This window comes from Pecten maximus, chromosome 8 (genome assembly GCF_902652985.1).
Source record: "Pecten maximus chromosome 8, xPecMax1.1, whole genome shotgun sequence".
Lineage (NCBI taxonomy): Eukaryota > Metazoa > Mollusca > Bivalvia > Pectinida > Pectinidae > Pecten > Pecten maximus.
In genome coordinates, this window is record NC_047022.1 from 20443139 (window position 1) to 20469064 (window position 25926).

Here is a 25926-nt window from a genome sequence, read left to right on the forward strand (position 1 = left end):
CCAGACAAAGGAGGACAAAACATCTGTACTGTAACTATTACTTAATTTGTGTTAAAGGTGTTATTCATCCGTGTTTCTTTTATAATATTTTCTAGTTTGAATAAATGTTAGTCTTTTGTTAAAACGTGACCAATTGATACTAAATAAAATTTTGAACATTTTGGCATGTTGCCGTTATACGATCGATTACCATCCTGTTGGACTCGGTGGGTGAAATCATTGAGATGGTTTGTATTAAAGTCTATACCATTCAACATCATGTAAGGACGGAAATAAACGTTAACATACAAATATATATCAAATCGAAAATATAAGTTTTGACTTCCATACATGGAAATTTCTGCTAACCTCCATATATAGTGATTTCACAACATACGTATTACAAGCTCATTGGCTTCTAACGGTCACTTGACATACCGTCATACATACTAATGGAGCGAATATGGTGGGAAGCGAGTGGCTATTCCCCGACATAAGGTGTTGGAAATATTAACTTGAAGTTCGCTCATCAAGTCATTCATAAAGATGTTTCATCATAAATATTGTGTTCTCGTGGAAGAAGAAAATTCGAAGATGTATGGGAACCCATCTTTCAGCCAACAATCGAAGTTATGATTCATTTTAACGACCATTGTGGTAATGGTTATAGACTTGCGATGTTTGATTAATAAAACCCGTTTTGACGCCACATGGGCGGTATTTAGGAGGATGTATTGCCCGAACGTCTTACTAAAATTTTACAGGATTCTCCAACACAAAATGAGCAGTGACATCACCTAAAGTTACCAGACTAAAGCGTCATCTTCTCAGGGAAACTCTGTACATTGCACGAAGCGGCCAGATAATGGGTTTCCTGGTACACCTGATTTACCAGAAGAAGAGCCTCATGGGAAACATCTATACTTCACTGAGGTAAGTTCATAACTAGAATTCTGAAATATATATATATGTTCATGGACTGTAGTCATTGATCTAGTCTTATATTAAAAAGAGAAAAAGCAGTGTTAAGACTTTTTTTGAAATGTTGTATCAAGTTTGCGTTGAATGACAAATTGTAACAGATAGATTTTAGCAGGCAGCAGCAAGGTAAAAAAGAACTCCGGATGACTTGACAATACTATAGATAGTTTTTTTTCCAACTTTTATCCACTACTTTTATTAATTACTCTTGCTGGCCCTAATGGAAGTTACCGAAGGTTCCTGCTATGGGTATTTTGCATCAGTAAAGGTATATCCTGAAACCAAATAAATCTTTGTCTGATACAAAGCACATTATCAATATTCACTCTCAAAAGGACACGTGTACTACTGTCTCTATAGGATCTGAAGGATATATTTGATGCACATTCATATCAAAAGTTACATAGCATTTATCTAATATTCTTTCTTTCAGAATGATGTCAGTACAAGTTTCCTAAATTGGCATACAGTAACATGGATCTTACAGATACACGGAAAGTGTCCAGGTATCTGTCCCAACATCTTGATCGCCATCCCGGCGTAGGTTCTGAGAAGACAGTGAATATAAGACGTTTTGTGAAATATCTTCTTGAGAAAATGTATGTAATTTCTGAAAGGTTCACATCCATATCTACTGGTTCAAGATCAGAGGGATTAGATTTTGCCAGTTCCGATGACGATGTTATGGTAATACCGGATAGCGTGATCATTGTTCAACCACATGATGAGATACCAGATAGAGATGCCAGTAAAACTATCCTGGTCATGGACAACACTAACTGCAGACCGGGGTATACTTTACTCAGATTGCTCCGAAGTACGTTTTCGATGATTGCAGTCATAGATTCGCTGACAGATTTCAATGGATCAAAGTACTTGTCTAGTGTTCTTTTCAGCAGTAACCTCTTGAGACATGATCATTTCCTTCACGGACCTTGTTCGACATTGCCTGGTGAGAGGTTTGGTAGTGAGGTTGATTATGCACACTGTTTCCACTGCCGGTCATGGCCATATCACCTCAGCGATTTCAGTTATCGTACAAAATACTGTGTTTGGCCATCCAGACATCTGGTTAGTTATATCGTTAAAGGTGGTTGTCATGTTGTTGCAATTGGTGACAAACATTCTAAACTCTTCGCAATGCAATGGCGGATTTCTTTTGCACCAGCCGAAAAATCTCTTGTTTGGTCGTTCAATCACGTACAATTGAAAACGTATGCTTTATTGAAAATGTTCCTAAAAGAGTGCATCGAACGCGATCAGTCAATAAATGAACTGCTCTGTTCCTACTTCATGAAGACAATTGTATTCCATGCGATAGAACACTCCACACCTTCTATGTGGGTGGACGATAACATTGTCCAGTGTTTTTGGTATTGTTTTACCATACTCCTGGAATGTGTACAGACCGGATACTTGCCGAACTACTTTGTACCTACCCACAACATGTTTCTTTCCAAAGTAACTGGCGACAACAGGAGAAGATTACTCCATGTCCTGAATAGATATCAGTGTATGGGATACACTTGTCTGTTTCAGTGTCCGAGTCTTCAGGCTTTACCTCGAATCATACAAGAAAATCAATCAACGTATCCATTGGCAGGTGAACATTTATATATAGAATGCAAAGATGATTCTTTTGTAGTGACGAACCAAGCAATGTATGTTGATAACTGTATAGATAGTGCAACCGCATTGAGATTAATTCACAAAGTATTTCTGAAATATTCTGACGACAACATTCTCGATATTGGATTGCTGTTTTTTATTCAGGCCATATCACACAGTTCTGGTAACAGTATTGCCAACCTAACTCATACCCACCATAACAGCAATAAAACTGCGTACGAAAAAATCAGAAGGCACAAACGCTTCCTCCACTTGTCGTCAGCCACAGATGTCTGCAATGGGTTGTTATCACTGGCAACGTTTTATTACAATGTTGGATCTTACACTAAAGCTTCTGACGTAGCAACACGAGTGGTGTTGTCCTGTCATAGGACGGGGTTAATACAGAACCACGGTAATGGTTTGGAATACATGGCAGAGATGTGCGGTAAAGGATACACACTACTGCAGAAGGCAAAACGTTCATTTGTATTACCATTTATAATATGTAAAGAGGGGTACAATTTGTATCCACCAGAATTACAAGTCGAGGTTCAAACAAATGAGTACCCCATCATACTTCCACCACTACCGTACGCCCTCTTCCTTCTTGTGTTGTCTACCTTCAGACTCGGCAACATCGACCAGTCCCAGACAATCCTCGAGGATCTCATGGCTGTACGGAACAATCGTATCTACGGTGTACGTCACTATCCCATCTTACACAATCTGGTCGGGATATGTCACCAACTGTTAGGGAACACAAGACAGGCCATCCTAGCATTTAAGAAGTCTTACAGACAACGTCCTAATCCAGCTGCTGCAATCATGATCGCTGCCCATTGTTGGACTTAGAGGGATTAAAGTGACAACATAAACATCGACAGATTGGATTACTGCAGTGTTCCTTTAAAGAAAGAGAGCGTTGATGTCATCGACGATGATTACAGCGTGTATTGCTGTCGAAAACAATGTACAACATTGATCCAGTCCATTTTATAAAAATTACTTGGTTTTGCTTCGTGATATACCAATCAGTACATTTCTTGAATACACTGACGCATTTATTTTTTATTATATGAACCTGTTGAACATTCGTAGAAATGATCTGTGACTAGACCAAAGGAAGAGGATCTGTTAAACCAGCACTAACTCGTTAGAATCATTTGTTCTTCCTTGTCAATATTCTTCAGAAATAAATACTGATGTTGATTGTGTATAACACCGTCCAAGGCACTTCTGTTGACATGTCATGGTTTTACATTTGCACTCATGGTTCATGGACGAGAGGTGGTACCGAATTGTTAAGGAGAATTTGTTTATTGATAGTTCATAAATGCGAGGTGGTACTGTATTGTTCATGGGAATATATTTATTAATGGTTCATGGACACGAGGTGGTACTATATTGTTAAGGAGAATATGTTTATTTATGGTTTATGAATGCGAGATCGTAATGCATTATGCTGGGAAATATATTCGTTTTTGGATGCTATGTGCTACCATATAGGTTCATGGGAATATCTTAGCGGAGACATTTTCATTTTTTTAAATAACGGAATAGTTATCGGCTTCATATCCAATATTTCGTCTTATAGTAGTGATACAATTATAAAAGGTGTTGGGAGAGTGGATGGGGTGGGGGTTGGATGTTGGAGGGGGTGTGGGACGTGGTGGGGGTTTGGGTGTGGGACGGGGTTGGGGTTTGGGTGTGGGAGGGGGTGTGTGACGGGGAGGGGGGTGGTAGTTTGGGTGTGGGACGGGGTGGGGGTTTGGGTGTGGGAGGGGGTGGGGTTTGGGTGTGGGACGGGGTGGGGGTTTGGGTGTGGGACGGGGTGGGGGTTTGGAAGCGTTGATTAACTCTATTCGATACAGACAAAATTGTAAGCTCACTGTTGACACATTTTTTTTATCTAACATTCGATCACGCAGTAAGAAGGACAAGATAGCATTTTGTCTATTTACTGAATATTAAGCTATCATTGAATTTTCTTTTTACGTCTTGCTAAAACAGAAAACGGGATAAGTTTTGTTTTGAATTTAGTAAAAGGAAAATAATAACTGTCTACAGAAAAAGAGCCATATAATTTGTTAATTGTTTGTGATCTGATCGACAACGTGATAATTCATCATGAACATATTTCACTGTTTATCTGTCCATAATGACGACATTAGTTTATTTTGAAATGCAGTAATGTTTATGAATTTATTTGCGAAGTAGTTTTACATGTTGTAACGTTGGGCAGTATATCCTCTCTATAAGTGAATATATATTTACCGTAATTCCGGCGCACAGCCCGCTACACTGTACAGCTCGCTACACCGTACAGTCCGTTACACTGTACAGTCCACTACACCGTACAGTCCACTACATCGCACAGTCCGCTACACCGTACAGTCCGATACACCGTACAGTCCGCTACTGCACAGCCTGCTACACCGTACAGCCCGCTACATTGTACAGCTCGCTACACCATACAGTCCGTTACACTGTACAGTCCACTACACCGTACGGTCCACTACACTGTACAGTCAGTTACACCGTACAGTCCACTACACTGCACAGCCCGCTACATCGTACAGTCCGCTACACCGTACAGCCTGATATACCATACAGGCCGATACACCGTACAGTCCGCTACTGCACAGCCTGCTACACCGTACAGCCCGCTACATTGTACAGCTCGCTACACCATACAGTCCGTTACACTGTACAGTCCACTACACCGTACGGTCCACTACACTGTACAGTCAGTTACACCGTACAGTCCACTACACTGCACAGCCCGCTACATCGTACAGTCCGCTACACCGTACAGCCTGATATACCAAACAGGCCGATACACCGTACAGTCCACTACACCGCAAAGTCCGCTACACTGTTCAGCCCGCTACCCCGTACAGTCTGCTACACCGTACAGTCAGTTACACCGTACAGCCCGCTACATCGTACAGCCCGCTATACCGTATAGCAGGCTACACCACACAACAAGCAAAGAAATATCACAACGAATCTTCTTCATGACATCGCAGGTGATGCATGTGATCTTGGTCACAGACTCCTTTGACTTCCATGGCCATTTAAAACCAATCAGATGAATATTATTACTTTGTTTTAACTTTTTAGTCTCGTGGCGTGTAATGCGTGTCGTAAGGTTCGAGGGCTAGTACACAGCCTGTTTTATATTGGATGACCCGCATATCTACATTTATACTTGATTTACCTATATTATATATGAGAGATGTCAGTTGGAGAGGTTGCAGTTGGTCGTTATATATATTTATGTAATGATGGTAGATGTTCCATGTCATTAAGTGACGTTGTCTCCATTTGCTTTCTATATAGAGAACACTCATGTAATAATTTCTTTAAAAGCACATTATTATTTGCAATATCATTTTTGATTCATGGATACTTAATAAATATAGGAATCATAATTGACTTATTTTGTTTTATTGTTTTACGTACTATCAACAACTATGGTTATTTATGGTCCTGTATGCGAGATTCCGGTGTTCTGTGAGTTGGTGTTTTTGGAAGTCTTCTTGTGATAGTGCGGAACTGATGCCAACTTATCGAGGGCATCCAACAGGATACACCACCAGTCATCACACTCCAAAAGGCTTAGCGCTTGGCAGGAGTAGCAACTATTACCCTTTTTATAGACTGTACAATGTCTCGGGTACTAGGGGCAGAATCCAATGCCTTCATCACAGGGGCGAACGCTCAACTAAAGGACGAAAGTGAGGCAATGTCAATGGAGACATTGGGAAGAATGGAGTTATTTTGAAAGAAAAGAAATCCAAGATATCAAATTTATGATCTTACGACCATGCTATTAGGACATTGGATACATTTTGTACGCCCTAACTGCAATATACCAGATTATGACAATATTTTTATCGGCGAATATCAAAACTCCCCGATATAAAATTTGATACCTGGATACGACTGTTATATAATAGGAAAATTTGGAAAAGATGTGGATGAATGCAAAGACCTTTATATACACTTCATTTCAAGATGGAATAGCTCATCCTTGAGATGAATATTAGCATGTCGAAAAAGGGGCTCCGTAGAATACTTAAGAACTTATTTTTGACACAAACGTAAGTTTGAGTCTATGTCAGCGCTTTTGAGGTGTAGCTGACAAAATCTACGATGCCCTCTGGCGGATACTGCCTTGGCCAATCTAACCGTTGCTTTACAGTAACTCCGTAATGCTATGCAGTAAATATTTGTAAATATCGTAAATATTCACGATAAAAAATGACATATAGTAAAGTTCAGCTATAAAAAAATTACCTTTTGTTTTGTTGACACAAACGTAGACACAAACGTAAGTTTGAGTCTATGTCAGCGCTTTTGAGGGCTCTGGCGGATACTGCTGTTGGCCAATCTAAACGTTGCTTTACAGTAACTCCGTAATGTTATGCAGTAAATATTTGTTAAACTTCACGATAAAAAATGACATACAGTGAAGTTCAGCTATTAAAAAAAATCACCTTTTGTTTTGTTGTATTTAAAAGCTGACAGGACAATGTGTTTTTTTTTGGCATTTTCGTTCGCTCTGACACAACTTCCACTGCCACTTCACAATCATATTCTATCGCAAAAAAAAAAATAGTCCCGTGACTTACGGAGTCAAATGCAACACTGCAGTTTCGTTAGATATATGACAAAACAACAGAACCTCACAAATAGATAGTTTTCAAAGTATTTAATTTAAGTATGTTCTGTCGATGATACGTAAGAATATTTTTCCGCGTTGAACGCATTAGATTTCACGCGGAATGATACAATCGACTTTTCGCTGGCGCCATATTGCTGCTTACCTGTGACCCGGAAGAAAAATCTACTAACATCACGCTGAATTTTCATCATCGACATCTATGTGTTTTTTTTCTTTGGTGGCATGTTACTGAATGGGTTATAATATTGATAAAGTTTCGTCGGAATATCGTTGTTATTTTGTACATTGAAAAATCACTCATCCAGCATCCGATTTTGTCCGCCATCTTTCAGTAATGTAAACAATTATAAAAGAAAGAGTAGGTGATCAAACCCAACTTTGAATGTCATTTTCTCACTGAAATATTAACTTGCATGTGATTGATGTAGTCTGCAGATGGTTAGATTATATAGATGTTTTTTTACGAAAGAAAAAAAGTTGTCTATTCATCATGACAATATCACAACAACGGCAGTCGAGTACCATACGCATGTTTGCAAATAAAAAGTTAAATAAATTCTCACTGAATAGGGTTTCGAAATGTCAAATGGACTTGTGAATATTAATATTGACTTCGGATCTATTGATTATATCCTACGTAATGCACATGAAGTTTTTCGTTTACAGAACGCGTACCGCATTAACGTGGCTGTCTGCATGCAGATGTAGACGTCACTGAAAATTTCATCTCTAATTATAGCGACTGATTCTTTTTTTCTAATATTCGTGATGGTTTAAAAAAAAAAAGAAAATGATCTATCATTATCATTTGAAATATTACATAACAGTCGAAGCATATTATAAAAAAGAAAGGGGTCTACGATGTACATCTACATAGACCTTTATTATGTTTGGTGGAGTTTTGAACGCTTCAGGGACGGTTAAAGGGCAGTAACTCTTTAGAAAACACCATTTTTCATGGAAATGTACTGATTGCTAAATTTAACCAGAGATATTTAAAGGCAGTGGAAATGTTATATTCCTACATCTGCGGTTTTTTCTGTCTTAAATCATTTCAGCTTCTGAATTAAATTAACCTTTAAACTAATGCACAGTAAATTATTGATAAATCAATGCAAATAATTTATTATCACTTAGATTTATTATTATTATTTAATCTTTTTTTCTTTACAACACTAGTACATATTATTTGAGAAGAACAGCAAAAATTACTAAGTTCATTATTCTTCTAAACAACGAAAATTTGTAAAACTTTTTTGTGTTGTGCATATATCCTATTGTGAAATAACTTGGCATGACTAAAGATAATAGTATTGTCTTGATGACTGTTACATACTATATCATAGGTTGAGTTAAATAATTATTTTCTTCTTGTCAATTATGGTAAATGGTGAAAACACATTTTTTTCATTTAAATTGTTAAGTCGGTTTAATGTTCAAATTCAGATTAATTTAATTAAAGCAACTATTAATAATGTATATATGTGTTAACTTTTCTGACAAAGTCTTCAAGTAACCTGATTATATTTGACAGAGAATCAAAATAAGTAATTTTGTTGTTAAGAATAGTGGGCTTAGCCATTTACAACTGTTTAGATTCTACTTAATAAGGTTTGATTTTTAACATTTTGGCAAATTTATCTTATCAATATCCAATTTAGTTTTAAAGATAAGCAGTACTTCCATTTTTATGAAAATAAAAATTACTTCAGTGTTCTAATAATTTAAACACATGAACAATTGAAAGAAATACATTTGTATGAAAAGCATTCATAATGGACTTTGAAGAATGCTACTACATGTACAGTTCATCCAGTTTGGGCATTCGAACTACATTTTCATCTGACAGATGCTGCAGATTAAAAAAAAAACTCTGATTTTGAAATCGATGATATCAATACATATAGCTACATTCACATCTCACTAACATTAATTAACATGATATATATACCATACATACATATATATATGTATCATGCAGTTACAATTATGTATATGGTACATATACTATTGCGGAGAATATTTGATGCAATGTACATAAGTGAAAAACAAAATTCCACTTCAAATTGATTTGAACTGTACATGTGAATGAATGTGTTTTTGTTGTATAGATGATTTGTAGCTACACAGTATGGAGTGTAAACATATAACGTAGAGTGCTATATGAAAATCATGTTCACTCTTAAGAAACTGTCTCAAGTCTGAGCTGATATGAGCATGTAATTCTAAGTTTTGAATATAGTGCTTAGTTTAATGTGCCCGTCGTGATGGTATACCCTGCCCTGTCTACATCCGCATTCTACGCTTCCAGAGTCTGTTTATCAGACCCAGGTGTTTTTAACCCACCATCATCAGATGGTGGGCTATTCAAATCGCCCTGCGTCAGTGGTCCGTCCGTCCCTCCATCCGTAAACAATTCTTGTTATCGCTATTTCTCAAAGTACTGAAGGGATCTTCTAAAATTTCATAGGTTTCTCTTGGTTTCTAGTTATGCATATTGCATTTTGAGACCAATCGGAAAACAATATGGCCGACAGGCAGCCATCTTAGGTTTTGACAATTGAAGTTTGTTATTGCTATTTCTCAGAAAGCACTGAATTGATCTTTCTCAAATTTCATATGTAGGTTCCTCTTGGTGCTAACATTAGTTATGCATATTGCATTTTGAGACCAATCGGAAAACAATAAGGCCGATAGGCAGCCATCTTTGATTTTGTCAATTGAAGTTTGTTATCACTATTTCTCAGAAAGTGTTGACGGGATCTTTTTCAAATTTCATAAGTAGGTTCCCCTCGGTGCCTAGTTATGCATATTGCGTTTTGAGACTAATCGGAAAACAACATGGCCGACAGGCAGCCATCTTGGATTTGGACAATTGAAGTTTGTTATCGCAATTTCTCAAAAAGTGCTGAAGGGATCTTTCTAAAATTTGATATGTAGGTTTCCCTTGGTGGGTGGTTATGCATAATGCATTTTGAGACCAATCGGAAAACAATATGGCCGACAGGCAGCCATCTTAGGTTTTGACAATTGAAGTTTGTTATTGCTATTTCTCAGAAAGCACTGAATTGATCTTTCTCAAATTTCATATGTAGGTTCCTCTTGGTGCTTACATTAATTATGCATATTGCATTTTGAGACCAATCGGAAAACAATATGGCCGACAGGCAGCCATCTTGGATTTGGACAATTGAAGTTTGTTATCACTATTTCTCAGAAAGTGCTGAAGGGATCTTTCTCAAATTTTATATGTAGGTTCCCCTCGGTGCCTAGTTATGGATATTGCATTTTGAGACTAATCGGAAAACAACATGGCCGACAGGCAGCCATATTGTATTTTGACAATTGAAGTTTGTTATCGCTATTTTACAGAAGGCACTGAAGGGATAGAACAATCTGCCACAAAATATCATTCAAAACCTTGACATAACATCATTCAAACCAGGGCTCGCACACACGATAAAATCCTAAAACAATCACACAAATGTTTTTAACCTGAGCTCTCTCTTATCTAAAAGCTGGTAGCTAGATGGGGCGCTACATCAAATGTATAAATATTTTTTCAAATGCTAATGATAATGATAATTTGTGAAGCGCTTATAGGCATGGGATCCTCAAAAGTTTGAAAAGAAAGGCCTCATTAATTTTACAGGTAATCTAGGACCTTCATATTACATCTACAACTACGTATACATTAACCCATTGAAGATGTCAAATAAGATTACCCGAGTACCTATTCTGAAAATTAGCTGCCAAGACGCACTTGCAATCAAAAGTAGATATGAATTTCTTTTCTTGCCAATATTTTGTCCTAGTCCTAATCAGGTATTGGTGATGTTCCATACAAAGTTGACCATGTCCCCACTAAACAAAAGCAGTTAAAATAATTTGTTTTCGTTTGTGTCTTCAGTACTTTCAGTACTTTGATTATATTTTGTAGCTGCATCGAAATTTATTGGGATAAGTACATATTGCTTGTTGCACGAAAGCAAGCGAGAAAGAACACTGACATAGGCAACCGCTTTATTCGCCCAGTTCAAAACAAATTATGGTTATTATGACTGTACCAGCTGCCAGGAAAGGCGGATATCTGCCCCATGTGTACTCCGACACTGGAACATACCACTTACTCGTAATGTTACGATATGGTTTAAATGCATAAATTGTTCATCCCATGTACAATTGAACACGTGAGCTCAATGGTAACTGATGAAGGAACAAAACTAATGTTTTTAGTGATACGCAGATATTATCGTTTACTAAAACAACAAAGTGTGCTCTCGGACACAACTTCGGTACCCAGTTAGATGCTCCAAATATGAAACCTTTATATTCCAAATGTTATAGACAGGTTTTCGACTAATTGAAAACAGTTTAACAGGGCAGAATATGTCCCAAATGTAGCAAAATGGGTACCTTTGAATACCCATTTTGCTACATTTGGGACATACTCTGCCCTGTTAAACTGTTTTCAATTAGTCGAAAACCTGTCTATAACACTTGGAATATAAAGGTTTCATATTTGGTATGTATACTCAACCAATCCTTCGACATAACCCAAAAGTTCATGACTGTTACGTTGTTACATTTTAACGTTTTCTGTGCGTGAACCCTCTTCTGCTTGGATCGTCTGCCCAAATCGTTTCACATTTGTCAATAAACTGAGCCAGCCAATCGAAAAACCACTTTGGTCTTTCCGTCACATCTTCGAAAAACAGAAGATTTGACGGAGAGGCCCGAGTGGTTTTCTTATTGACTGTTCAACTATTTTAACAGGCGTACGGGAAGCAACCCTTATACATGTTTTAAAAATATAAGGACGATTCTGTGCGAAAAATAAAAAACAAGAATTATGAAATTAAATAAATAGAATAAAATAAGATAAATACACAGTGTTTTTTTCGTGGATATTTGGGAAGGCCTATTTAAGAACTGATTTGTCTAGTTTCGAAGCGACAGACAAATATATCGTTTATGTATTGGTGAAGTGTTACTGGGTTGAGAATTATTTACAGTGTTGTGTTCAATGTATTTTATTGTATATATATTATTTCTGTATAATTTTCAGGACTTGTCATTCTCTTTTAAAACACATTTGAACTAGTTAAAGATATATTAAATATATTAAAAGTACCCATCTGATATTTTTTCTATTAATACTATATCACAGGCGTCTGCTTCTGGTTAGTATTTATAGAAAAAAATATATCATCCCCTACTCCTACTGCATAAACAAGGTGTAACACTCGGAAAACCGAAAGGAGGGTGTGTGCTTCGATTCACTTGGAATTTAAGTTCAATCCGACTAAAATAGCAATGCACACGTACTTCAGTAACGTAACTTGGTTTAGATTACTTAAATATCAATGCATGTTATTATTTTGTCGGGTGAAAATGATTCAAAGAGGAGAAAATGGATCAAAAGCGGTCGTGATAGCCGACGATGCATCGACTGTGGAACAGAAGTAGTCTGTATATTTTAGAGTGGTATGCAAGGGTCAATCTGATTGGTCGACAGCTCTATAAACAATACTAGTTAAAATTGTCGACCAATCAAGTCTACTTCCGTTCCACAGTCGATGCATTGTAGATCTTCAAGTGTTACATCTTGATGTAGTAGGTATGGTGTTCCGTTAGGGCCAAATTCCCAATATTTCTCCTTCGCTCCTTCGACCTAAACGCAAAGGAGCGAAGGAGCGAAAACACGATGGCGGAGGAGCGAAGGAGTGAAAATACGATGGCGAAGGAGCGAAAACACGATGAAGGAGCGAAGGAGCGAAAATACGATGGCGAAGGAGCGAAAACACGATGGCGAAGGAGCGGTGGAATTTCGCTCCTTCGCCATTGTGTTTTCGCTCCTTCGCCATAGTATTTTCTCTCCTTCGCCATCGCATTTTCGCTCCTTCGCGTTCGGAAGTTCGATGGAGGTATACGTTGTTTATTTGACTTTAAACATATTTATTGTCCAAAAAGAAACAAAGGATTTGGCACAAGTTATGACAACTTATGAAGCCATCTCCTATCAACAAAACATTTTACACAATTGATGACATAGACATTTACAAAGTCAAAGTTTAAATAAGTCAATTTTACATAATGCAAATAGTGATATAAAGACGAGTGATATAAAGCCGAGTCTTCGTTACCAAAAAGTAACAAATTAATATTAATTTGTATATTCAAATAATTTAAAGCATTAAACATATCTGAACGGGCAGTGGAAAAGTATTGACACTCGAAAAGGAAATGGTATGCATTTTCACATAAAATGCCCACAATATGCACAATGTGAGTCTTGAACTAGATTTACATGGAAGAGATCATCTTTAAGGGAGCTACAACGGTGTCTTAGCCTAGCATGTATAATGTCCAATTTTCTTTCTCATAACTATAGAAGCAGGGCTTGCTTTTGGGAACATTTTGGGAGAGAGCTAATTTAAAAGATGGTAGAGGTAGGGATTTGATAACATCTTCTAAAGAGTTCCAGTTACTTAATGTAGAAGGTAAGAAATATTTGGATACGCAGTTTCGAAAAGTATCCGGTTTTTTTCCATTCCCTGATTTATTTTCAGTGGTTTCAGAAAAAAAAAATGCCTGTAGTACACTATATATTGATCTTAATGAATTAAGTTGCACAAAATTGATCTACAAGGACTATCAATTCATGTGCATACATGTATATTTGAATGTTCACAACTTTAAGGTTCAAAAATTAATTTTGTGCTGGACTCTTTGATTCTGAATGAGAATAATATTGCAAAGAACAGGAACAAAATGTAATCGTTCACCACAATGACATACATATAGCTTTCAAACATTCAGAAATATTACTTTTCTATCTATGATTTGATCCTTAATATTAGATATTAACAGAGACATATATCTATACATGTCTGATATTAATCTACTTGCATGTATAGTAATAACGACCATATATTATATTTAGAATTACTGACTTAGTCACGTGACGCCACCAGAAAATTGGAAAACAATCATTTCAGCATAACACCACCTATATAAGTATACAAATATATGTATCCCCTGCAACTATGACGACTTATTGATTATGTAGTGTAAAGTACCTTCTAGCAGCTATGCCATGCTTTGACAACAGTCTTCTTGCTAAGCTCCGGCATCCAAAAACCTGTCCACTCCCTTCGATTTCCTCATTTTGATATAAAGATTGAATAGTGTTTATAAATGAAGCCTTAAATACCTTACCAGGCAACCAAATTGTTAGAGTTTTACATAAAAAAATAATTACGCAAACACTAAATTTGAATCAAATATTTTGTTTTATCATATAGATTCTACAATTTTCAAAAATGGTTGATCAAAACTTTCAATTCAGTGAGTTTTAGCCCTATTTTTCCGTCCTCTTTCAGTACAGTTTCCCCTAGACAAAAAAAGTGTTTCCCAAAATTTCAGTGGTTCATCTATTTTCCCAAATGGAAAACAGTAGATAACTACTAAGTATATTAAACTGAAAGTTAAATGAAGTGTGGAAGTGTGAAGTTTTCATAAATAGTTCGGTTCATCGAGCCACTTTTTCAACTTAAAGATGGATAAGATACATATATACATATATACATACAGTAGGATCAGTCGAAATACTATAAGACGTGGAACATACTATTGGAGAGATTGTATATTAATCTTAATAGCGATGACAATTTCACTTAAACTCCAATTTCCCCGTTTCTTGAGACCAACATTCTTTAAACGTCTCTTCAAGGTACGGTAGCTGCAAAATTATTTTGAATACTGAATAAAAAAAATCAATTACCCTCTATAGAACTTCCGAAAGCGAAGGAGCGAAAATACGATGGCGAAGGAGCGAAAACACGATGGCGAAGGAGCGAAGTTCCATCGCTCCTTCGCCATCGTGTTTTCGCTCCTTCGCCATCGTATTTTCGCTCCTTCACCCCTTCGCTTCTTCGCTCCTTCGCTCCTTCGCCATCGTGTTTCGCTCCTTCGCTCCTTCGCGTTTAGGTCGAAGGAGCGAAGGAGCGATATCGGAAATTTGGTCCTAACGGAACACCATAAGTAGGAGTAATTTGTTTCTTTTCTATTCGTACTAGCCAGAAGCAGACGCCTGTGGATTAGATAACAGAATGTATCCATTGCTTTATGTATTACATAAATTTATCATTTTAAATGGCAATAATTAAAATATGACTTAACACATACATATACATACTGAACATAAAAATTGTCCAAAAGATGGTGATATTCACTCTTTAAACGCAACAAACTTCAACATAATTATTTCAATATTTGTATTATTTCTGACTCAGAACTATTCCAGCAAAATAAACCTATTGAGATTTTCCCCACACATAAGTTTAGGTTTCTGTGCTGAAGCGGGCGGCTGGTGTACAATATATATTTTTCACATCCGTAGACTGGTGTTAATCTTGTCAAATTTTATGGACAAATGAAAGAGGTTAATTTTGGTAGTTTCACTGACTCCATCTGGAGTAGAAATTCAAAACAATTTGAGCACGTGTAAGTATTTTCACTGTTACAGCACAAGCGTAATGGGCTAAGATCTAAAAAATAAAACGACGAATGATACTCAAGGAACACACTGCTAAGGCGTCACTGTTCTACGGCATTGTCACTCATTACCGCTGACGTGATAAAGAGGCTTTTATCATGTACCCTATTTCCAAAACATAAATATTTGTATTTGTGGTCATTCAGACGTTGTGTCGCTTCTGTCCTATATCAATCCTGATAATAGAAATGTGTTTGTAAAGTACAGTAACTCCTCGCCATTCTGAGTAAATGATGATGGTGTTCATGTGGATAAATGATTGAATTCTCGACATATTATGTACCTATCACATCCTACACATCGTGTGAATGACACCAGAGGTCTTCCGATAGACGTAATAGTCGGAATGCCCCTGTCATCGACGTGTCGTGTGAGGCCAATATCTCCAGCTTAACTGTTCAAACTAATGTTTAACGCAAAGATAATGCCGTTTGATAAGCATATAGTGATTCCGTTGTCACCTTAACTCCCATTTGAGGTTGTGACCTAACCCGGATTAGATGAAGATTTGTATGACGAGTGTCACCGATGAGGTTTAAGACGTTTACTCTCCTGGTCTGAAGTTCCTTGTTGTTTTTCAGAAGTCTCTTTGCCAATTCATATTTGTATTAATATTTTGCCCCTTTTTATCAATTTTGAATCATGATTTCGTTATTATGTCAGAATGTAGTTGTAAACCTCGTATACGCAATGCTATACCAGACTAGCTTTTACTCGCAAAGCCATACCCGTCTCCTGTTACAGTTAAAATTTGATTTGTTGCGACATTTTTACTACGCTTTCCGTTTCCTATGATCGCTAGATTTAATACCCCATAGATGTAGAAAGAAACTTAATTTATTGACACTGTATGGGGCCGAAACAATGTGTCGGAAATCACAGTGTGACGATACAGTCAGTGTCGGCAATGACAAAACAGCATGGTGACGCTTTTCTGCATATGGACAGATGATTCAGGATGTCGTTTAAGTGTTCGGTAAAGTCAGGTTTCACTGTACTTCATCTACTTTATTTGCAAAAAGTTTCAACAAAAAAAAAAAAAAATGTAAAAAGTGGTGCAGTATAATGATATATACCTAGTTATGCAGTATCTTCAGAAACAAGATGTGCTATAGCGGTTTTCTTTGATTGTTTCTTACAAAAAAGGAACGTAATCAGTAATGAAATAAACACATATGGAACTGGTAATATTTCAAGCTCTTTATTAAGTACCACTTCCATTACATACATTGATTATACCTGTATCCTATATCTACATACAAGGATAAGAAGTACCGACAATACAGAGAGAGGATCGAACATAATTAAATAAGGACAATCACGGAGAGGTTGAGAGGTTAAATACTGTTAGTGTCCACTTACTACGAATTCCATTTTCACAATGATTAGATTGTAAAGCAAAGCAAGAAATATCAAACAAAAACAAACTCAATTATTTCACGAAAATTCCATTGTTAGACCAGAAATACTCAATAATTCCACGCATTGTGTCGATGTTCTCTATATAAAATATGCGCATTTTGTAGCATGTCTGTTATAATAAAATCAACAAACATTTTTAAAATGTGTATTTAGAATTTCAGACAATTGATGAAATTATCATATTTCTTTCAATGAGAGATAATGGCCATTTTAAGCTGATCAGTTCAATTTCCCTCAATATATGAATGTTAACACAAAGTTAATACTCCAATTCTTGCATATCGCAAAACCTTTCCATGCCAGTTTAAAGTTTTCATAATTTGCGATATGCACAAGATCACTGGATAATAATATGTTAATTAAAAAACAAAATAAATAAAAAATAAAAATAAAAAGCAAATATGGCCGTTATCATATTCATAATAAACATACACTGTATATATTGATATTTTTTAGACGTTAGATAAATATACCAACCAAACTAATTTATAAATAATGACACAAAACTATTAGAGGAAAACGTTTTCCAAACGAGAATTAACTGTTCTCCTGTAGATACTGTGAGTCATTCGCGGTGTTACTTCACATTACAGTTATAGATAAAGTATGATGATATTGGAACATCATGTCGAAAATCATTAAAATATCGGAATTTTTTTGAAGTCATATTATATGTACCTTCTCCCTGTATATTACGTAAAGATAAATATTTTTAGCAATAGATAAATACGAAAACATGTAATCTGATTAATACACAATAACATATGATGTTCTTTTAACCAATATAAGCTTGTATGTGATAAATTTTAAGCAAAACACGGTAAATGTCCTTGTATAAATTCAACTCTTATCGATCCATTGCAATTATTAAACGCCATATACATTTTCTCTAACGAAAAAACAACAACAAACTTTCCAACAAACATATAATAAAAACAGTACATAGAATTAAATCGATAATTTGTGAAATATTTCAATGACAAGTTAACGCCCTGATCTATTTATACAATCGAATAAATTTATGGAAATACCGATTGTTTATGTCCACTTGTGAATATAAAAATATATATTACTGGGTTTTTTTACCAGTAAAGAATAGAAAACATATTCATTCGATACAAGTGATAAAAAAAATCATAATTTTTTGCTGATTTGACCAATCAAAACACTGGTCAAACAAGAAGCCTGACCGTGTCCGGATCTCCCAGTTTAAAGTCAAACTGAATATGATTTAATTAACTTACTGTTACATGAGTGATGATATTAAATCATCAAGACCACAGGGTAAGCCATGCATATGTCAAGACTTTCCCTCTCTAGGTCTACCAGACACGCAATTTTTGAATTGTGAGCTCAACGCGCAGTAATCCGGGTTGTTTTTAATGGACTTTTATCAAATATTTAATTCGCGTGGAAAGTCTTCTGCTGAATCCTGATTGCGCCAAATTGCACTCTCTGTATATTGTTTTTTTGCAGAAAGTACTGAGAGTGCTTAAATTTATCACTCTGCTTATCTGTTTACATTCAGTAATACACTGAAAGCTACCAGCGCCAATATAGATATATAATAGCAATTGATCACATTCCTGGTCATCAATCCTGTTCGGTATTGTTCACACTTCCGATTAGTAATCTTCCCGAAGACTGTCAATGGCGTTTTGTTTAGTAATTAATTTCCACGAATATGGAATGTCTGCAAGTTGGCCATGGTAATGTTTAGCTAGATCTTCATTAAAGGTACATAAAACCCATACCCAATATGCAGATGATGACGACATGTCATTGCAAGGAGGAATATCCCAGGACGGAAAAAAGCACTCGTAATGTCTGTAGAAATGGAGAAAGTGCAACGAATACATTCCTTTGCATTCACTATCTGGATGGGGAAAGCATCGGTATGTATAAAGCCAAGAGTTCACAAGATTACTGCAACTTTCTACCCAAAGTTTCTTCGTGAAGATCCTTTTACATCCTGCGACACCTTCTGGTCTATGCATGATACACGAATGTCTATTGCTATGACCAGAATTACCTTTACATGGCTCCTTGCAAAAGGGACACGTAGCTCGGCAACCCCAAAGTTTCTCCATTGACATTTGGACGGGTGTTTCATCACCATGCCATTTGATTGTATGTTTTGTCTCTATTTGAAATTTGTTTTTTAGTTCGACACACACATCTGTTAGACCTTTTTTTAACAGTTTTTATAAAATCGTTGAAATTTGTTACCGTTTGACCTTCAACTGCGAAAAGTGACTCCATTGGAATCAGTAATGTATCCTTTATTCCGTGTTGGAAAACATCTAGCCAGTTTTGCAAAGACGAAGCTGATATTTTATCGATATTTGCACAAATAGTTTTAAATATCTTTTCCAGATTCGCTGATGCCTTTTTGGCATATAACTTGTCTTTGATGGAATTATTTAACCAGTTGAAGGTATACGAGTAAGGATCTTCGATATAATGTATGTAGGATTTAAACTTGTGTTGCTTTGCTAGGTCCTCCATTACACACGTCATTAAGGCATACTTTTCTTTTCCAAAGTCTTCAACTATATCTTGAAATATCAAATCAGGAAGTTGGCTTCTTACATTTTCTTCAACATAAATGCGAATGACTTCACAAAATCTGTTACTTGCTATCATGGTTGCAGACTTTTCATCTACAATGTCTTGGAAATGATGCCAAACGTCCTGTTTATGATTGTTTAATTTGGTTTTCATGCTATGCTTATCCTTATATTCTGAATCAAGGCGTTCCAACAATGGAAGAGCCTGTCCAAAAACATGCACTACAAGTTTTACTTTATAAGGTTCGAGAAGTGTAAAGCTGTTATTTGCGTCAAGGTTAAATTGCTCTATGTGCTTCAGAATACACTTAGGAATTTCTTTAATGTCTGTCTCGTTAAATTTCCAATCTTTCTTAGTTAGGTCTCCCAATCTTGTGTCAATGTCCCGTAGGATTACATTAGTAAATTGAACCACTTCGTATTGTATTTTAGTGGAATCGACTTTTGTTGCGGGCAGTTTCAAATTTTTTTAATGCTAATGCAACTATCGTCAAAATGAGAATCATCGAGGCTTTTCTCCAAAGTCTGGTAACATACGCAAGATCCGAGTTTTTTTATTTTTTTATTTCAGCATCAACAATTGCTCCGTGTTTGTCGAAAGTCTGATGTAACATTAACCTCAATGACTCTTTGATATCAATCGGTTGATTCTCTACAACATTAATATCTTTTATCCAATATACCCACCTTTCATCGAAAATTCTCGTCATATCTTCAGCGGAAGGCCGCTTTCCTCTCATTGTTTCAGCTACGCTTGTTGCCTTACTGTAAATGTCCTTTTTCAGCTTTTCCACAGAGATAGTCATTGCATAATCATTTATACAATGGGATTGCATATCTGTCAACTGTTTTTCCAGTTCACCTCGACAATTGTCGACAAACATATCCCAGGACAACATTTTGTTATTTTTCTATTGAGCAATGTCATCCTTTTTCTCACTCACCATAAAATACGTATGCAAATCCTCTTTCAATTTGTTTGCTTTTTTGTTAAAATCGTTTTGATATTCGCTTTGTATATCTTTAAACCGTGCATTTTGATACACTTTGTCTGTTTTACATAATGCAGCTTGTTCCATCATTTTGTTTTTGGCAGTGTTCTCTAGACCTTTTTTTAAATCTTTCAAGTTCCCAGATTAATTCCTGATATCTAGACTCTAGTGCATTATATGCTTTAATTTCTAAACTATTTCTAAAACTGAAAACAGAATCGTTCGCTAATATACCTTTCCAGAGGTCCCTGATATGCATTAAATGTTTCTGAAATAGTCAAATAAGAATTTTTATGTTTGGTTATTTTATCAAATAGACATAATTTCAGGCTTTGAACATCTCTGTTATATCCAGGATTAACTGGGGCATTGGGTGGATCCCCTTTCCACAAATCAGAAAAGTACCACACATGTTGATTACTATCAAAGTTTATCACGTCTTTAAAAACTTTTATGTCACTGATGTTTTCTTGTTCGGCAGCTACCAAAGTAATTTCATTCAGTAATTTGTCAAGCTTCATTCTTGCGCGCATCATAGAATCTCTAGCGCCCACAGCTGAAACATTGTGGTGTATGAAAATGCAAGACTGGCGTAATTTAAGACGTAGGTTTGCCTTGTTCAGTCGTAGGAATGCATGAACACAGATTTGTAAAATATCCTTTATTTCGCCAGCGTTTTCACCCTTTATAGTGATAAGCGTTAAGTCTGCCATTCCTAAAACCAAGGTTGCCAGCTCGTTATCATGATTATATTTCTGATTAAGTTGTTCGAGTGCGCACAGTCCTTCCGTGTCGACCACAAGTACATAGTTGAATTAAAAGGCACCTTTGCGTACAGGTAATAACTGCAAATAAATACCACGTGTACACCGACCTGCACTTACTGCAAATGTCAGGCCGAACATCGCATTTAGAAGTGTTGATTTTCCGGAACTTTGTAGTCCAAGGATAGACAATGTAAGTACACGCTCGTCATGTAGCATAAACCGAAGTTCCTTGAAAACGCTATCTATCCAACGTAATGGGACGTTAGCTACATCGCCATCCATTAACTCAAATGGATATCCTAGTTTTATGGACCTTGCAACAGCAATAGCTAATTTGGATCCAAAATCACTTTCATTTGTAATCAGACTTGCCTCGTAAATTTGACCCATTTCACGAAAAATATGCTCGATACCAAATGAGGCATCGCTGAGGTTTTGGTCAGCATTGTCAAAATTCTTTTGAGCCTCGGGATTATCTGTATTGGGCTTCTGTAATATATCCCAGGCTTTTGAAAAATGTTCACGATACATATGCATTTCCGTTCTGGATTTTTCATCGAGATGAAATTTCATTGAGTCCAGAAAGTAAACCAGATAATCACCATCCAGTTTTAAAAGCATACTTATAACACAATTTCATAAATTGATCGCCAGTTTTGTAAGCATGCCATTGATTTTGCCTTTGTAAGTGCATTTTCTCCTTCAGTTTTTCTATCTTTTTATTGTCATCTCTTGTCTTACTTAATTCTTTCATTGCGTCTGTATATACTTTACAAAACTCTTTCTGTAATGGTGTAAACCTCGTTTTGATATCTGCAAGATCACAGTCCTGGACTTGGCGAAAAATCAGATTTGCCATCTTGATTCCTGTCTCGCAGGTATGGACGTCCTCATCTACATATATTCCCATTGTTTTTGCTTGTTTACACATGTCGTGTACGGTTTTACAGGAGTTAATTCCACAAAGCAATGGTCCAGTTATTTTTAGAACTGCCACCTTTATTTCCGATGAACTGATTGCTTTACCGTTTTCAGTGACTGGAATAAACTCAGCGTTAAAACCATCTGGACATGAAGCCAAGTAGTGTTGTTTATATCTACTGATGAACGCTTTATTTGGTAGATTACCTGTTAGCAGGAACAACACATTTAAATGAGGTACTTTAAAACAATCCAAAGCTTTTTGATTTTTCAATGTTTGTATATCTGTAACTATTATCATGACTTGAGATACACTTTTTAAATAATCAATCTGTTCTGAATTACAAAATGCATCTCCCCGTAGATTAAGAAATAATGTTACTCTTTTAAATGCGCTCTGCTGTTTTGGAGAAGGTGCAAGCCATGAAGCTTCAACAAGTCCGAGACATGCATGTTTATCACTCGAACCCAATACACAATCGTAATTAAAAAATGTATCGTGAGGCGAATCGTTCAAAAGTTCATTAGCCAGTTTAGATTTCGATATTCGTGGGCGTCCTAATCTTATAAATGACACAACGTTTTGTTTACAGTTAACTACAGATATTTCTGTTTTACCATTATGGACAGTTATTGGTCTGAGAGGCCACATAGAAAACATTAACATTTTTGATTGGTTTTTGTCAGTTTGGACAGGAAAAATGAAAGGTATTGCGAGATGACATGCGAACATTTTCGAGCAAACCTTCTGTTTTAATGTGGGATGTAAACAAACAAAGATCGACAGAAACACATCTATAGGGCTATACTTAACACCATTCGATACAACTTCGTCGTGCATATCGTCGTCAATAAAAAGTGAATCAAAATCATCGTTCGATGGCGTCGAACTGCCGTCTTGGCGTGCTTTAAAAGATTCATCTCTTACTACTCTGTTAATTTTGTTGAAGTATATATTTAAATATTTTTCCCTACTAGTAAAATCTAGCATGATCAATTTTCGTAGAATTAACCTTGGGATGTCCGGTAATGTGTCTGCTTCTTCTGTTTCGCAATCGTTTACTGACATCACATCGGCGTATTTCAACTTATCAGGAAAGTAAGGCTGCAGTTTTAGTTCATCAATGAGGTCAGCTTGAAAATCTGAAAATATACAAAAACAAAAAATGGATGGAATATCTGATAAAGATTTGCAGCTAAATATTACAGAATTCCAACGCACCGATAAGCTCATACAATGCGCATTTTCCGTCGTCTGTTCGTCTTTCTGTCATTATTATTAATGATGAGACCCAATCTCTTACCGGAGTTATCGTTCCTTACACTCATCAGAGCGCACGGAACCCTGGGAGAGATTGGATGAGGCCTAGTTATGAACTCTTCACTGAATTTTGCCTTAGGGTCTGACTCATCCATGGACGAAGGGTGTCCCATCGATTTATATTATGGCAAAACTTTAAAATGATTTTCCTCTACGAGATGATTTTAAAGATATATGACGTGTGTCAAGCCTTAGTGCAAGGGAGATAAAGCGGCGCCCAGTTTAGATACATATAGATGGGAATTTTTTTCTATGTTATTCTGGATCATGACTGAACAAAGAAGACTCATTACAGTATTAATAGAGATTACCCCTTGATAAAAATATTTTGGGGTCAAGGGTACAAATCGAGGTCAATATTTCAATGTTATTTTCCTTTGTTTTTGGGAATAAATTAGTTCCATTTTCGGAACATTACTGGAAAAGTATGAAAACGATGCAGTGTTATGCTACAAGAAGGACTACTTCGTTTTGGGTCATTCGTTACGTGTTAGTGCCAAAACGCAATATCACGTTCTCCATAATCTGACGTCACGCAGGTCCATTGTGTCAGAACGAGGCTGTACATTGTGCCACTGATAGTTAGGCTGCTGATGAAGCATGTGTTTACAAGGCTGTGTTTTGTACTGATCTGGGTGATATACTAACAATGTTATATAGAGTTAACATGAGTAAGAAGTAATGTCAGTTGTTATATAAGTCACTGCGGCTGTTTGTTGAACTCGCCGTTTTGTTTATGGAAATATAATGTGGCCGCACCCATGCTTGTTGTGGTAGTTTACGTTAAACATTCTTTGCTATGCATGTCCCTGTTCTTGGATGTAATAGTTGGCTTTATGTAACCTACGAGTACAGTTTTTAACAGTAGTTAACAATTTATGAAGTTTATATCTATATTGCTTCATGTTTACGAGCGTATTCATATCATTGGAGAAGATGTGGGTTATTAACTTGCGAAATTTGATTTTGAAGCATTTATATAGTCTATGTTGTAAAATATACATTTTAATAATAATTTGACTGTGCTAAACATTCAGAAATTATCATGAGTAATTTAAAGGTTAAAGGTAATTTTATGAGACCTTTCTTGTCAAAATTTTCTATTTTTCAAGGGAGGCCACTCTTCATGTACAAGTTATTTCCCTTTCATTTTTTTCATTATTTTGTGTACTTATGACTTTGTACCTTTTTCCGTAAATCGTATCAACAGAACAAATTTGTGTAAGTTCTTTCCCCGGGATACGCATTGACCTTTCGAGGTACAGCCTCAGTACGTTACGATAAAGTGATTTTCATTAAACATGTAGCAGTGTGTAGTAATAGCTGGATTTTGATGTAACTAATTAAATTCCGTCAATTCATAGGAGAAGAAAACAGAGGGTAATGAGCTTTACAGTTTGATAAGTTTTGGGATGAATGAAAACATATAACCACTCTGTCATATATCCCGAATTTTGGCTATGGTTAACGGTTCACCCTCCCTCATTTCTGATTCTGATATATCAGTGCACAGACGTAAGTTGAAATTTTAGCTAATCGAAACCCCTTTATCCCTGCTCCTTATCACTTTCATGTAATAGAAATGTCCTCTCGTGCTTATAAATTCCTATAAATATCAACCTAAGTTTGAAGTATATTATACAAATATATCATGGGTGTCTGTGCAATACTCCAGACTATTTAACACGAAGTACGATTACCAGTACCGTGGGTAAAATATTCTGGACTATTGCAAAGACACCCATGGTATATTTGTTTTATCAATAATCACTAAAACACAGTTTAGATTCACTGTCATCTCGACTTTTCTGTAAGTCTAGAAGTCACCATGACTGTCGTCGGCAGTGTTGACATCTGAGTGACTTAGACGCTTTAAAGGATAGGACGACATTCCGAAACGTCACAGGTGTTCAATAGTTCGCACGTGACCGTGCAATAGTCATTTCAGCCGTGCAATAGTTCAAAATATACCTTATATTAATAGTTTAGGGAAAATCAAACGCACAATGTAATAAATATATATAGTAGCTTCAACTTCCCAAGCTATAGTAAAATCACAATCTTGATAAAACCCTCATAACCCTACATAAAATCATATTCATTTTGTTATTG

The 25926-nt window shown here is 36.2% G+C and overlaps 1 protein-coding gene across 1 annotated transcript; it reads left to right on the forward strand.

Annotated features, from left to right (window-relative positions):
* Positions 1 to 400: 400 nt before the first annotated feature.
* On the forward strand, positions 401 to 4182 carry LOC117332084. The gene is made up of 2 exons (XM_033890970.1): positions 401 to 912; positions 1394 to 4182. Exon 2 carries the CDS (start codon positions 1435 to 1437, stop codon positions 3421 to 3423), a length of 1989 nt encoding a protein of 662 aa, XP_033746861.1. The 5' UTR covers positions 401 to 912; positions 1394 to 1434; the 3' UTR covers positions 3424 to 4182.
* The last annotated feature ends 21744 nt before the right edge of the window (positions 4183 to 25926 follow it).